Below are 17,117 nucleotides of genomic sequence, written 5' to 3'. Positions count from 1 at the left end.
ACATTACACAGCCCTGTCCTCCCACGTCTGGTGACATGGGAGGCTGGAGAAGGATGAAGAAAACACTTACATTTCCCAAGGTTTTTGCACAATGAGATTATTTTAAGGGGTGTACGGCTTTTTACAGTCCCCAAAATGCAACCAATCATTTATTACCCAATCATTCAGGTCTGGGACACAATCACACTGAAACTTAGCATGTGCAGTGGTGCAGTTAGCAGCACGTCTGACTCCATACATCTACAGATACAGAGTCCACATATAATGATTGAACACTGTACCCAGCTTTCCCATGGAAAGTGAATGGAGCACACTAATGTTATCACTCACATTCTGCTGATTGCTTGGACCATCAGTGATTAGGCACTTATAACCAATCCTGGGAACCTGGTTAAAATAGCGCATTTTTTAATTTTCTGCTGCTTTAGTCATGAGTTATAGGAAAGGTAAGGACTAGACTTAAAGGGGTATTCCTACGAAGACAAGTTTCTTAAATGTACTCAGGATAACTAAATAACACATTCTCTAATTCACTGTTATTTATAAAAATGCAACATTTCACAGATATAATTCCAACCTGTCTCTATCAGTCCTGGTGTATACAATATCAGTTGCCCATTAATCTTCTGACTTTAGGGTCGGGCAGGTCATATTTTTCTCATGAATAGATTTTCCTGTCTGCAACCTGTAGTGTCTTTGTATCAAGTAAACAGAGCTGACAGTGTTTGTTCAGATGTAGCAGAGTTAAGAGTGTCATTGTGTGTTATATGCATCTTATGGATATCATCATCTCATCTCTGATTTGTCTCATCTCTCTTTCTATGTATCAGATACTAGTGAATGTTCAGAAGCTAAATGAAAGTGTATATAAACCTGTACCCTCATAATCTAAGCACATTGTCAGCACACAACATATCATAGCACAGAGGAATCATGAAGTGTGTGTTTAGAGAGTCCCTGTCCACACTCTGGAGTTTTGCACTGACCATCAGGGAGTGATAGGAGCTAAAAAAGCAATCACACTAAGTAAAATTGTAAAGTAAGGGGGTAAAATGATGTTTATTGTGTAAACATCACTAGGGGGTTAACATATGGACCCTAACCACAATGTTCGGGTCTGTGCTGAACATTGCGAGTTTGGGTTTTCGAACTTGGACTTCCGCCAGAAGTTCCAGATTGGCATTTAGGCTCACCCCCACTGACACCAGTCACAGGTGTTTACCCCTTAAATTCTGCTGGCAAAGCAGCTGGTGGTTATAAAATGCCAGCAGTTTGATCAACAATTTTAGGGAAAATAGCGACACGCATGCTGGCAGCTTCAAAGAGCACCTGAAATGGATCTTATGTTCAAAGTTCGGCATAACTCGGTGAACCTGAACCTGAGCCTGAGCAGAGCCTTTCATCAATTGTAAGGATGGAGACATATATAATAAGGTATATATGCCTAGTCATAGGTTTTTTCCAGAATATTATTACTATTGTGTTTTTTTGTTTTTGTTTTTGTATATACTGTGAAACCTCTTTGACCACCCAAAAAGGCCATTAAAAAAATCTTCTGTGTAACATATGGAAAATTTGGTGAAAGAAGCCAAGTCTAGATAAGGGAGAGGTCTTCTCATAGAGGTGGTCTGCAGGTTTCACTGTAATAGCTTATTACAAAGTAAGTGTTCTAATGCATATGGATGGATCGTTAGGTGATCGCTATAACACCCTCTTCCTTCACTTTCTCTAGTCTTTATTCAATGCTTACAGCCTTCTAAATCATAGGTCTTCATTATCTTTCAGAATCTTCCAAGACTATTCCAAGAACTTCCACATAAAGATATGAAGAACTTGAAAATTATTTCAGATTAACAAATTTGGGACCTTATTTGAAATTACCGTTGACGATAGTCTAACGCCACATGGTCTACCGATCCCTAAATGGGATGAGTCCATTTTATTTTCCATCGGACCTGTTTTAAGAGATATATGTGCTTATTTATTGTATTTTACATCCAAAGCAAAATATTTTTGGAGTAAAGTTCCCCCAAGATTCTTTTTGATTTTGGATGCATGGAGTAAGCTGTGATTTTTGCCAATATTATGGACTGTTCAGTCACCAAGCTCTACCTCACGAGGCTCCATAAATATTTTTTACCTAAGCAGTATTTATGTTAGGCGGAAGATCAACTAAGATATTGTCCAAGCAAAGTATTACATTGATCGTCATCCCCGGCACATCACATGGATAAGATACAACAGATATCATGCTACATTTCATTACCATGACAAGTCTTTAAACCTTCTTCAATCCTAGAGGACAAGTCTTCTTGTTGCGATGATGCTCTGTATTCGGTGGCAGTACCGGTTAACCCACCCGAAAAGGACAGTATGGATCCCACCTCTTCTCTGTGCCGTTGCCTTCTTGATCTATTTCATCTATTTCTGCCCAGACTACTCAAATCCAGTGGATTCTGTAGATGCATTTGATAAGAATGTTTGCATGTGTGGACTGTGTAAGCCGAAGCCCCTAAGGACTCCATGGTTTGAGCAACATTTTAATGGATCTATTGAGCCTTTACTAGTAAGAAAGGATCAGGTCATACCCATCCATGTTCTGAAATGGTGGCTGGTGAGTATAACTGAACAAGGTTTTGCTCCTCATAGTTATTAAGTATTTGCACGTATCCTACACTTTAAAGGGATTCTCCAGGCAAAGAATCTTCTGTGATATGCCTAGAGTATTGATGGCGAACCTTTTAGAGGTCGAGTGCCCAAACTGCAACACAAAACCCTGCTTATTTATCGCGAGGTGCCAACCAAAAATTAAAGCAGTGACTTATTGCTCCCTGTTCCACAACTTTAAATCATATTGGCAGCAACACAGTAGAAAGATGGAAAATTTTCATCATTTTAGCTTCTTTCCAGTTCCCCTCTGTACACAGAGAATCGTGGGCCAGCAGTAGGTCCTCCAAAAATAATTCAATCCTGTCTTATTCTTCCTCTTCCTACAGTCCCAAGTAGCCAAGTAAGTATCAAAATATCACTGAAAGCAGTATCTTTTAAGTTGCTTGGAACTGCAGGAAGATTCTTTGAGTCGTGTCTGGTGTGCTGGGGCGATGGCCCGGGTGCCCACAGAAGGAGCTCTGAGTGCCGCCTCTGGCACCCGTGCCATAGGTTCGCCACCACCGGCCTAGAGTATGGACAGCGGCGGTGGAGCATGTTGCCTTTTCCATAATACACAGTGCAGTGAGGTTCTGCATTTGGCATAATAATTAGTTCTGCCAATGTTGCACTTAGTAGGAATTCCTATTTCAGCAATCAGAGCCCCAAAGGTTTTATATTGATAGTATAAAGCATAAATCATAAATGTAAAAGCTCTGTACTACAGCTTAAGTGCTTGCCCGGTCTTTATCAGGGGCGAGCACGGGGTCGGGAGGAGGAGGTGGTAGGGTTGAGCTTCCATAGGCAGATGGGTGTTTGCGTCACAAATCTTCCGACAAGTCCTATATTTTGCGGCACGAACGCCCGACTCACTGACAATACGGTGACACACTGTGAGCTCACCGTCACCTGGAACCATAGAGGTCTATGGGGGCCGTGATCTAGCCGCAAATCATGCAACCAGATCACGGTCCCCATAACGGCCGTGTTAATGCACCCTAAGCCTGGCCTTTAAGAGTGAAGTCTATATTTGCTGGTAGACCTGAGGTATGTTAGTGGAAAAAGTCCAGCATCTGATTTCCAACACTTTCGAGATCCTATTTGGTTCATGGTCCATTTCGGTGGCTTCATTTTGAAAATTAACTTTCTAGTGAGATGTAAATTGGTTGTATAAAGTCATTTCTGGCGAAGAGTTTAGCACTGAAGTCAAGCTTTCCCAACCCTAGAATGTCCCATTCGTTGTAAATGATGTTGCTGAATCAAAGGACATCACTAACAAGCTCTTCTGAAATTTGCCCTATGATGCTAATCTTATAGGAAAGGGTGTTCTGAAACAGGGAGAGCTTGACTTCAGTAATAGATACTCCTCCCCATGTTATTCACTTCAAAGTTGATTTTCTGGATGATGCCACCACACTGGCCCATGAAAGAAACATCATCTGGAATCTTTGTGATTGTTCTGTGTTGTTATAAATCCCATGATGCCTGAGCATAGCATCACTTGGGCAGCTAGAGACTGTACCATCTCTGCCTTCTGGAAAGTTTAAGGGAAATCTACCATCAAAATCCATAAAGATAAACCAGGGACACTTACTCATAGACACTATGGGGCACATTTACTTACCTGGTCCTGTCGGGATCCAGTGGCGCGTTCTCCGTCGAGGATTCGGGTCTTCTGGCGATTCACTAAGGTAGTGCGCCCGAGGTCCACCAGGTGTCGCTGCTGCACTGAAGTCCGCCGGAGTTCGCCGGAGTTCATCATCCTACGCTGGGTGCAGGTAAGCGTGTGTCAAGCGACACTTTTTTTAAAAAAAATACGTCTTTTTTTCAGAATCCGTCGGATTTTCCGACGGCCACGCCCCCCCTGATTTCCGTTGTGTGCATGCCGCCGGCGATGCGCCACAATCCGATCGAGTGTGCGAAAAACCCGGGGCAATTCAGGGAAAAATGGAGCAAACCGGTAATATTCGGGAAACTGACGAAAAATAGCGATTTGGGCCTTTAGTAAATGACCCCCTATGACTGCGGTAATCTACTTATATTTTTATCCATGGAATTCCATGGCAATTTCACATATAATGCCTCGCTATATTTAAAATATATAAAAAAAAATGTTTGAGATCATATTTTATATGTTAGGCAGAAGTTTTTCAAACATTTTTCTAATATACATTTTTACTTATTTTGTAAAAGAAAATCAGGCTCGAAATTCATCTCTTAGTAACAGCTTTTATCTCTCTCTTGTGATGTAAAATCCCTAGTCCAGCCTATACAGTGTCTGTCTGTGGAAACGGACTCCAGGATTAGATCTAATTCCCCTGTGTTTTTTTTAATTCAACTCAGAGCATTGAGTTTTAACCCTTTCCATTCTCTGCCTGGCTGTAGTATTCTATGAGCACTACTTTGCAATAGAATATCCTATAAATCCCTCAGCACGTCTCTCCTTGTTTAGCTCAAAGTGAGAGACAGGGAGAAGGAGTAAAAGAATTCTGTTGTAAAATAATGCTGAAAACAGGGAGAGAGCAGAAAGGGTTAATACTTACTGTTAAGAGGTATGTAAAGAAACACAGGGAGTGCAGAAAGAGGCCCATAGTTTGACTGGAATACAGATTTCCCTTATCAACTGAGAGATTGAAGGGTCACTTTGCAGCCTGTTACTTTACAAACTAAGTAGAATTTCTAATTAAAGTGCATTAGAACATTATTCACAACATTCCTCTAACATTCTTTATCAGGAATTATCTTAAATGGCAGAAGCTCTTTAAATATTGCTGTAACGGGGCTGACTGGGAACAGATAGACAAGCACAAACTGTAAGCCCTAACCCTAAACCCACCAGAACTTTCCAAATCGAAACCACCCAAGGCGGTGGCCATTATGTGCTTAACTATAAATAATAGCAACTGACGAAGACAAGACAAACTATTAAGAGAAGTCAGAGCTGAGTCAGAAATCTAGAGAAAAACAAAGTACCAAATTGATAGACAAAGGGATAACCAGAAAGACAAGCCAAGGGGTCAGAAGATACTAGATGTAAGCAGACGCTTGGTCAAGTTTGAACTATAACAAATGCTGAGTATTGATTCTAAGGGCCTTTGATGTGATGTCATAATCTTGGTACAAACCCTGATAGGATAAGGATTCTGTCCATCACAGCAGTAACTGTTGATGAACCAGAAAGGACTCTGCTGGGTGTGGAGCATAATTAATCAAACCTGCTAGGAAGAAACCGACCAGTGTTCCCACTAGTGAAGGCAGAACACCTTATTGACCGAGGTTGATTCTGGAACAGATATAACAATTGTTGTGCATGATATCAGCAAAGGAACACAAAGTCCAGCAGAAGTAGAGATCTTCTCAAATCGAATTTCTTTATTATCTCATATAAAACCCATACAGATGGGAGTTATGAGTAATTATAATATGAGTAAGGACTTTTGTCCGAAACGCGTCAACATGTGATTTGCTTATCTGTATGGGTTTTATATGAGATAATAAAAGAAATTGGATTTTAGAAGTTCTCTACTGCTGCTGGACTTTGTCTTCCTCTGCTGATTGCTGCACATGTTCATCCAGTGTTGGTCATGTGCACGTGGAGATGGTTTAGTGTGGGAGACTACTCCGTTGAGGTGGGAAAGCTGGAAGTTACTTTCCTTTGGATGATAATACTGTTTGCACACACTTCTGCAGGGTCTTCAGCAGGTCACTTGTTTTCTATGAAATCTGGTGCCTTCTTCGGTCTTTGCAATGCAAAAGTTAAGTTCTCCCAAATGTCATGACTTTGTTACTGGCGCATTTCGGTTGTGTTGCGGAAACCATAAGCCAGTGATGGCGAACCTTTTAGAGGTCGAGTGCCCAAACTGCAACACAAAACCCTGCTTATTTATCGCGAGGTGCCAACCAAAAATTAAAGCAGTAACTTATTGCTCCCTGTTCTTCAACAACTTTAAATCATATTGGCCTCCTGAGGGCAGCAACACAGTAGAAAGATGGAAAATTTGCATAATTTTAGCTTCTTTCCAGGGTCCCTCTGTACACAGAGAATCGTGGGCCAGCAGGAGGTCCTCCAAAAATAATTCAACCCTGTCTTATTCTTCCTCTTCCTACAGTCCCAAGTAGCGAAGTAAGTATCAAAATATCACTGAAAGCAGCATCTTTTAAGTTGCTTGGAACTGCAGGAGGATTCTTTGAGTCTTGTCTGGTGTGCTGGGGCGATGGCCCGGGGGCCCACAGAAAGGGCTCTGAGTGCCACCTCTGGCACCCGTGCCATAGGTTCGCCACCACTGCCATAAGCTGTAAAAACATTTAGCAAATTAAGATAATAAAGATCTGAATTTTGTGGTTTGCATTTAGCATCCTGGCTCCGTGTATTTACCACCACATGTTAAATCTTTCATCAGATCTTGTAATTGTCAATGGTACAAAACACTGAACAGATTATAAAGATATAGTTCAGCCTGCGGCTCAGTATTTTTCAGAATAAGTTAGAGCTTTTACAAGAAAACCCTTTTGATTTGTTCTCTAAAGCCTTCCATGAAGCTCTGTGACTGCCAGCAGGCTTCAATAATTCACATCTGAATAGAGGAGCATGGGGAGCGGATACAAAGAAACTGGGGCAGACCTGAAGATAGACACATTCGCTAGTGTAGCATTAAAATCCCACTATATAGACAATTTTGGGTTCATTTATTTAGTATCTTTCTCTGCTTGTTTCTAGCAGAACCATAATTGCATCTATCATTGGACCTAAATGAAGCTGAGGTCCACTTTTCATCTATATAGAACTTGTCCAGCTATAATGGTATCATAAATGTGTTATCGTTGGATAATCAAGACCTAATCAATAAGAACAAATTTTTTGAGAAAATACTAATTGACCTAAATATGCAAAAGGATTTATAACAAAAAGTTTACTGTGTCGACTGTCTGAATAGCCAGGATGTGCTATAAATGTCTAAACCGCCCAATGGGTGGACAAACATCAGTTTTGGTTGGTTGGGGACCTCCGTTCTTAAGTTAGGTTCAGGTCCAATGAGGTCAGAGATTGGAAATCCCCTTTAAGGCCAAGCAACAAAACAAATATGTATTCCAGGTGCAAATATGCAGAAAAGTGCTTGCTATCTTTTCTATAAAATAGTGTTTTTATTAATTTTCTGGTTAGTATTCATATAATATAATTGAACTTTTTGTTGCTGGTTTTCTAGCATCTTCAAGGGTTAAACAATGCAAGTCACATCCCCTGGGTCCTGGAGCAACTGTTTCAAGTTATTCAAAGTGGGAACCCATATGAAGAACATTACAACCGGCCGTGCCGAAGCTGTGCTGTGGTGGGAAATTCTGGTAATCTCAGAGGATCACGTCACGGGGAAAAAATTGATTTGCATAATTTCATTATCAGGTATTTTCCCAGTTTATTTATCATTAATTAAAAAAAAAACCTTGTAGTTGACACATTAGTTTAAGGTATAAATAAGGTATAAATCAGTTGTACTCAATGTAAAGACTACAGGATTGTAAGGTTATAGTTCTGTCCTATAATGTATATAAAAAATCCAAAGCTGGGATCTCATTATTACTATTCAACGTAACCGTCAGGCACCAGGGGTAGTGAATCCTCTGGACCACCGCGGACGATGACGTAAGCCAACACCTGGGACCGGAGTTTAAGTGGTACCCGGTTTTCACCAGAGCCCGCCGCAAAGCGGGTTGGACTTGCTCCGGCGTGGTACCACCAGGTCATTCCACAGGTGCGACTTTGTCCACAGTGGCGGCCAAGGTGTAGTACAGAGTCATAAGGCAAACTCATGGTCAGGTAGGTCGAGACAGGGAGCAGGGGATCAGTGTCAGGGACATAGCGGAAGGTCAGGACAGGCAGCAGAGGAGCGAGATCAGGAACGGAACGCGGAGGATATAGGAACAAGCTTTCTCAATGGAAACGAGGCACAAAGATCCGGCGGGGAAGACAGGAAGGGGCTGAGAATTTATCAGGATTGGCAGCCGGCCAGTGGCAATTATCGGCACACCGGACTGCCGGAGCCAGCGTTGGAACGAGGAGAGAAAAGCACCATGTGGGGTCCAGGGACACATATAGGAGCACGGGTGCGCCTTCGACCCGGGTCGTGGGTTGTAGGAGCGAACCCGTGACAGTAACTACGAGTATAAAAACATCCTACAGCATTCTAAGCTCTCATACACACAACGGCCATGGCCAAAGCACATGGTCCTGTAGATGAGGCCTAAGGATGAACAGACAAAGAAGTTCAAGAAAGTAGCCCCCCTCCATGCTGTATTTAAAGGAAACCTACCATTTGATTTCATGCATTATGACATACCTTGGGAATACATTGATGCAGACACATATCTTGTTTGACCCCTGTGCTGAGTGGTTTTGCTCAATTAAGTATAACATTCAGGACCTTGCTTCAGCCTGCCATTGATAAACACATTACACAGAGCTTTCTGAACAGTCCAGACAGAACTAATCAACCTGAGCTGGATGACTCAGCAGCTGGGGGATGGTGCAGCGATTGATTACTTCTGCCTATCAGGCACAACACAGTGATTACAACATTCTCTGGTGCAGTGCATACTTAATGTGAAAGGAAAAGTGGGGAGCCAGAGCTTCATTATCATAATTTTATAATTGTTTTTTCAGCAAAACCACTGAGCTCAGAGATTAAACAAGATTTGTTTGTGCATCAGTGTAGCTACAGCATTCTCAAGGTATGTTTTCTTCGAAACGCTTGAATTCAAATGGTAGGTTTTCTTTAAGATTCCATGAAATGTAAGCCTCTAAGAGGATTTTTAGGGCAGTGATGCCAAACCTTTCAGAGTCCAAGTGCCCAAATCACACTCCAAAACTCACTTGCTCATCGCAAAGTAGCAACATGATTTAAGCTGGGTTTTAGTATTAGTAAATAGTAATAGTGAAAACTATTCTGTGCTTCCTAACTACACCTATAGTATAAGTATTATTGCCACCCCCCCCCCTTAGTACACACGTAAGTTTGTGCCTCCACTCTCCAGTGTCAGTACTGCCTCTCAAATTTTGTGCCCTCTTCCTGTCCCCTATAGTTTTGTGCTCCTTCCTGCCTTTTTCAAATAAATTTAGTCTCCCTCAAACCAAGACATCCACTACCATTGAAAGGGGTGAAAATCCTAAGTAACATTAGAGTTTAAGTCTAGAAAGAATAGTGGGTCATGGATCAGCACCAATAATAATCTGTCCCTATCTGCGCCTCCCTGGGGTTGTCACTTTACCTCATGTTTTTTGTAATGTGTGTGTATGTGTGGGGGGCATGATATTAGAAATGTACCAATATACATCTATTAATAGTTCTGTTCTGATTTCTTGATAAGTAAAGTGAAGCCTCCTGTATTTTACCTCATCAGTCAGAGATTCCTGACCATAAAATAACCGCAGATGAAGGGTCATGTGATCTCTATCTGTCCATGAACAATCACCCTGCCAGCGCCTTATGAATTCAAGCATATAATACCAACATAAGGTCCTGGCAGGGCGTGTGCCCAGAGAGAAGGCTCGGAGTGCCACCGCTGACACCCATGCCATAGGTTTGCCACCACAACTATTTGAGCAGTTCTGTAATGAAGAGGAGCCTCTGGTGTGGCAGTAGTATAGTAATGAAATATCTGCACCTCTTTTTAGCTGGATCTTCATCATAATTATTACTTATAAGTCACAGAGGTGGGAATGTTCTGGTTTATTTCCAAGACTAAGTAATATTAAAGAAGTTTTCCCACCAAACAAGTTAGGCCCTATCCATAGGACTGATGTCAGTCGCTCCACAATGAGTTAGGAATCACTAAAATAAGGAAATAACAAGAAATTTCTGCTGACATCTGATATTTTGGTATAATTCTACGCCATGTAGTATTTAGCAATGTCACAGACAAACTGTCCACTAGTTCAGCCCCTTATCACTGCCATATTGTAGATGTCTATGGTAAATACGCACTAGGCAAATAATGAACATTCTGTAAAATTTTGAGCATACACAACTTTTTTGTGGACTTTCGCACCTTTTTTTACACTCTGATTCGCCCATTAAGATGAAGGGGTATCACAGCACACGTGGCCTGATTCTTGGTATGGACAAGAATCATCTACATTGATGTAAATTCACTTCACTCTTGGTTATTCTATCAAAGTTTGCATTACTTCTTAAAGGAAATCTACCATCAGAATCCATCATGAGAAACCAGGGACACTTACTTGTAGATCCAGGCACCATGTGTCATGGGTGCTCCCGTGACCCATATCGCAGCGCCCACGCATCTCACCTGTCCCCGTCCCTGCTTCCGGTCCGTCGGCTGTGTGAGCATATCCCTGGCTCCTAGGGCACGCGTGCCAGCATCAGCAAATTTAAAGGACCAGTGCGCCATTAATTGGCACTGGCAATTTCCCACAATGCTATTTAAACTGGCCTCTTCCTGCACTCTCTGCTGGATCTTTGTGCCTCACAGCCTTACAAAAAGCTTGTTTCCCCCTTACCTTTGCGATTAGTGAGATTTCCCGTTGTGACCCCAGACCTGTTCCCATTTATGTTCCTCCTCTGCCTGCCCTGACTTTCTGCTCTGCCTATGACCCTGAACCTATGGCGCCTGTCTTGACCTCCTGCCTGTTCCCTACCAAGAATTTGCCTTCTTTTTCTGTACCTCGCCTTGGCAGCCACCACGGACAAAGTTGCACCTGTGGAAGGACCTGGTAGTACCACACTGCAGCAAGTCCTACCCACTTTGCGGCGGGCTCTGGTGAAAACCGGGTGCCACTTACACTCTGGTGTCGGCTTACGTCATCGTCCGCAGTGATCCAGTGGGTTCACTACCCCTGGAGCCTAAGACTGTGGCTGTGGTTTGTTATTCATGGCCCCCTTCCTTCTAAAATCAACTTTTAAAATTATGCTAGTGAGCCAGAAGGACTTAGAGGTTGTTACCAGAGCCCCTCTGTACTGTAGCTTCACAGAATGTTACTGTGCGCTGAAACCTTTTCTGCTGCTGTGAGATTACATTAAGTACAGGGCGGTGGATTTGGGTCTTCTGGCGATTCACTAAGGTAGTTCCTCCAATGTCCACCAGGTGTCTCTGCTGCGCTGAAGTTCATCGGAATGCACTGAACTTCACCAAGCCGGGCCGAGTGCAGGTAAGCGCGTGTCCAGCAACACTTTTTTTTTTTTTAAATGCGGCAGTTTCTCCAAATCCGTCGGGTTTTCGTTCGGCACACGCCCCCCCGATTTCCGTCGCGTGCACGCCGGTGCCGATGCGCCACAATCCGATCGCGTGCGCCAAAAACCTGGGGCAATTCAGGGAAAATTGGCGCAAAACGGAAAAATTCGGGTAACCCGCCGTAAAAACGCAATTCAGGCCCTTAGTAAATGACCCTCATTGACCTCCATTCCTGAACATAAGACTTCTGTCTCCACAGCTACAGCGGACACTCACATTAGACAGGTGATAGCTAAAGGCTCTCTATTCTAAAACCGAGGTATAAAAGTTGACTCTTACAGGCCCGTCCGTCTCACAGTCCTATAGCCTCTCAGTTGTTGCACAGATGAACAAAATTTGTAAATTTCCAGGCCCCGACCCTTACATTGGTAAAAACTGTACCTTAATGTTCATGCTGTGAAGACATAGCAGTTACTGTAGCGATGAAAGATGTTAAAGTGCCATGTATCACCTTCAGTCCTGCATCTTATTACAAGTCTGGATGAGGGAAATGCCTCAGATGAAAGGACTAATGGAAGTACATGAGTCACCGTGTTTGCTCAAAATCCATTCACACTACATAAATAATTGACATGGAGGCTGAGAATGGGTGTTACAGGAGAAATCCAGCTCATGGCAAAATAAAGAAGGAATTTAGGTAGTAAATTCATGATCATGATAATAATAATAAGCTCATTGCTGCAAAGTGATCTCCACAAAACAGGAATTTATGGTTGATTTTCTTATTCTTAAAAGTTACAATTACTTTAATATGAAATTCAGTCTAATTCTAACCATGATCACTCAAGCTCTGTTTATCCATATGTTGATTTTTTAGATTTTTTTTCAATACTATTTTTATATTGTATATTAGAGTGCATTTCACCGCTTCTGTTCTGTGTTTTAACAGAATGAATGGGGCTCGTACTTCTGGTTTTGAAGTGGATGTTGGCTCCAGGACGACCCACCATTTTATGTATCCGGAAAGTGCTGTGCACCTTCCAAATGGAGTCCACTTGGTACTGGTCCCTTTCAAGCTACAAGACCTAAGATGGATTACAAGTGCTCTTTCAACTGGGGAAATAAAGTTGTAAGTAACCACTCACTACTAGGTGGTAAAGTTCTGGCATATGACACAGACAATTAATTGTCATAAATGGCTCGTACGGCTCATAGAGTGACCCTTATTTCCGAATCTTCAGAGCTCCCCGGCTTCCCAAAAGTCTAAGAGTGATGACACACGTGGCGTTTTGAACGTGATTTTGGACCCTTTTTAAGCAGTCCATCAAAAAACGCATGCATTTTTTGAAAACACATCCGTTTTTGACAGGTTTAACCAAATATCTTAATTCAAACTGGTCAAAAACAGATGTGTTTTTTTGACGGACTGCTCAAAATGCCACGTGTGTCATCACCCTTAGTCTTACTCATACAGCAATCGTATCAGACACAGAGTTATTACTAGTAACTATAGATGAGCGAGTATACTTGTCCGAGCTTGATGCTCGTTCGAGTATTAAGGTACTCGAAGCGGCTCGTTGCTCGGACGAGTATTTCCCCGGCTCGAGATCGAGCATTTAATTAAAAAAACACAGTGAAGAACAATGAATAATAGAATAAAAACAGTGAACACAGTGAACACAGGATCATTTAAGTGAAAAACACAGTGAAGAACACAGTGAAGAATAGATTACAGATGTTCGGCACATCTGCTTACTTGTCGGGAGATACGCGCGGAACGGTGCAAACAAAATACTATGTGAAGAACAATATATATGTGTGAAGAACACATTGAAGAACACGGTGAGCAGGACAGAGACACTGGGGAGCAGCACAGAGACACCGGGGAAGCGGCAGCACGGAGACATCGGGCAGAAGGGAGACAATGGGCCAGCACGGAGACATCGGGCAGCACAGAGACATCGGGCAGCGGCAGCAGGGAGAGATCGGGCAGCACGGAGAGATCGGGCAGCACGGAGACATCGGGCAGCAGGGAGACATCGGGCAGCAGGGAGACATCGGGCAGCAGGGAGACATCGGGCAGCAGGGAGACATCGGGCAGCAGGGAGACATCGGGCAGCAGGGAGACATCGGGCAGCAGGGAGACATCGGGCAGCACGGAGACATCGGGCAGCAGGGAGACATCGGGCAGCACGGAGACATCGGGCAGCACGGAGACATCGGGCAGCACGGAGACATCAGGCAGCACGGAGACATCAGGCAGCACGGAGACATCAGGCAGCACGGAGACATTGGGCAGCGGCAGCACGGAGAGATCGGGCAGCACGGAGAGATCGGGCAGCAGGGAGACATAATAGAATAAAAACAGTGAACACAGGATCATTTAAGTGAAAAACACAGTGAAAAACACAGTGAAGAATAGATTACAGATGTTCGGCACATCTGCTTACTTGTCGGGACATACGCGCGGAACGGTGCAAACAAAATACTATGTGAAGAACAATATATATGTGTGAAGAACACATTGAAGAACACGGTGAGCAGGACAGAGACACCGGGGAGCAGCACAGAGACACCGGGGAGCAGCACAGAGACACCGGGGAAGCGGCAGCACGGAGACATCGGGCAGAAGGGAGACAATGGGCCAGCACGGAGACATCGGGCAGCACGGAGACATCGGGCAGCACGGAGACATCAGGCAGCGGCAGCAGGGAGAGATCGGGCAGCACGGAGAGATCGGGCAGCAGGGAGACATCGGGCAGCAGGGAGACATCGGGCAACAGGGAGACATCGGGCAGCAGGGAGACATCGGGCAACAGGGAGACATCGGGCAGCAGGGAGACATCGGGCAGCACGGAGACATCGGGCAGCACGGAGACATCGGGCAGCACGGAGACATCGGGCAGCACGGAGACATCGGGCAGCGGCAGCACGGAGAGATCGGGCAGCACGGAGAGATCGGGCAGCAGGGAGACATAATAGAATAAAAACAGTGAACACAGGATCATTTAAGTGAAAAACACAGTGAAAAACACAGTGAAGAATAGATTACAGATGTTCGGCACATCTGCTTACTTGTCGGGAGATACGTGCGGAACGGTGCAAACAAAATACTATGTGAAGAACTATATATATGTGTGAAGAACACATTGAAGAACACGGTGAGCAGGACAGAGACACCGAGGAGCAGCACAGAGACACCAGGGAGCAGCACAGAGACACCGGGGAGCAGCACAGAGACACCGGGGAGCAGCACAGAGACACCGGGGAGCAGCACAGAGACACCGGGGAGCAGTACAGAGACACCGGGGAAGCGGCAGCACGGAGACATCGGGCAGCACGGAGACATCGGGCAGCACGGAGACATCGGGCAGCACGGAGACATCGGGCAGCGGCAGCACGGAGAGATCGGGCAGCAGGGAGACATCGGGCAGCACGGAGACATCGGGCAGCACGGAGACATCGGGCAGCACGGAGACATGAGGCAGCACGGAGACATGGGGCAGCAGGGAGACATGGGGCAGCAGGGAGACATGGGGCAGCAGGGAGACATCGGGAAGCACGGAGACATGGGACAGCAGGGAGACATGGGACAGCAGGGAGACATCGGGCAGCAGGGAGACATCGGGCAGCAGGGAGACATCGGGCAGCAGGGAGACATCGGGCAGCAGGGAGACATCAGGCAGCAGGGAGACATCAGGCAGCAGGGAAACATCGGGCGGCAGGGAGACATCGGGCGGCAGGGAGACATCGGGCGGCAGGGAGACATCGGGCGGCAGGGAGACATCGGGCGGCACGGAGACATCGGGCAGCACGGAGACATCGGGCAGCACGGAGACATCGGGCAGCACGGAGACATCGGGCAGCACGGAGACATCGGGCAGCACAGAGACATGGGCCAGCACGGAGACATCGGGCAGCAGGGAGACATCGGGCAGCACGGAGACATCGGGCAGCAGGGAGACATCGGGCAGCAGGGAGACATCGGGCAGCACGGAGAGATCGGGCAGCAGGGAGACATGGGGCAGCACGGAGACATGGGGCAGCACGGAGACATGGGGCAGCACGGAGACATGGGGCAGCACGGAGACATCGGGCAGCAGGGAGACATCGGGCAGCAGGGAGACATCGGGCAGCACGGGGAGACATCGGGCAGCAGGGAGACATCGGGCAGCATGGAGAGATCGGGCAGCAGGGAGACATGGGGCAGCACGGAGACATGGGGCAACACGGAGACATCGGGCAGCAGGGAGACATCGGGCAGCAGGGAGACATCGGGCAGCAGGGAGACATCGGGCAGCAGGGAGACATCGGGCAGCACGGAGACATGGGGCAGCATGGAGACATGGGGCAGCAGGGAGACATGGGGCAGCAGGGAGACATCGGGCAGCAGGGAGACATGGGGCAGCACGGAGAGATCGGGGAGACTTCAGTGGAAGAAGAGCAGCGGATCCCGGGACATCGTATCTCCCGACAAGTAAGCAGATGTGCCGAACATCTGCAATCTATTCTTCACTGTGTTTTTCACTGTGTTTTTCACTTAAATGATCCTGTGTTCACTGTTTTTATTCTATTCTTCATTGTTCTTCACATCTGCTAACTTATGAGAAGACATTCTTTTTCAATTAATTAACACATTTTATTCCCGAACCATGGTCCCTTTGAAAAATGCTCGGGTCTCCAATTGACTTCAATGGGGCTCGTTATTCGAGACGAGCACTCGAGCATCGGGAAAAGTTTGTCTCGAATAACGAGCACTCGAGCATTTTAGTGCTCGCTCATCTCTACTAGTAACGTATTGGCAACTCTACTCAACAATACTTACTTCCATGATTTGATAAAATTTGAGCAAGTGCTCTTGGTGCTTTCGTAGACATAAATGGTGAGAGCTGCACTAGAGTGACCGCCTTTCTATTGACATTGGCTGCTATACTAGATGAAGGACCCCTACTTTGGGAATTAGTACAGGTCCTGGTATCAGAGGTGGATTAAGACTGTATGAATATTATCGCCCCTACAAATCTGGAATCACTTCCTACATCTGGTGCTAGAATCAGCTTCTTGGGGAATGGAGGATGAGCCCCTTCTGCCTTTGGAGGACCTTCAGAGGACCTTTGTATTGAAAGCAGGAACAAACACATGTATGAGGATTACGTGGGTAAAGGTCCTTCCCAGTATAAAATTTGGTGGGTGGCCATGGGCCCCCTTGGCTACTGCCCAAACCGTCTATATTATAATCCACTACTATCAATGTCTGTCAGGAGAGCCCTCCTAGTATTCATAATCAA

At 45.2% G+C, this 17,117-nt stretch overlaps 1 protein-coding gene across 2 annotated transcripts in view; it reads left to right on the top strand.

Moving 5' to 3' along the window:
* Positions 1 to 17,117, top strand: part of LOC140064906 (CMP-N-acetylneuraminate-beta-galactosamide-alpha-2,3-sialyltransferase 2-like) — a 48,143-nt gene that overhangs the window by 24,090 nt on the left and 6,936 nt on the right. For both annotated transcript variants that reach the window (XM_072112229.1, XM_072112230.1), the window contains 3 exons: positions 1,786 to 2,614; positions 7,851 to 8,044; positions 12,779 to 12,958. In XM_072112229.1, coding sequence (XP_071968330.1) covers positions 2,321 to 2,614; positions 7,851 to 8,044; positions 12,779 to 12,958 — 668 coding nt within the window. In that variant the 5' untranslated portion in view covers positions 1,786 to 2,320. The remainder of the gene's footprint in view (positions 1 to 1,785; positions 2,615 to 7,850; positions 8,045 to 12,778; positions 12,959 to 17,117) is intronic.

This window comes from Engystomops pustulosus, chromosome 6 (assembly GCF_040894005.1).
Source record: "Engystomops pustulosus chromosome 6, aEngPut4.maternal, whole genome shotgun sequence".
In the NCBI taxonomy this organism is placed as follows: domain Eukaryota; kingdom Metazoa; phylum Chordata; class Amphibia; order Anura; family Leptodactylidae; genus Engystomops; species Engystomops pustulosus.
This window is presented reverse-complemented; position numbering and strand designations above follow the sequence as displayed.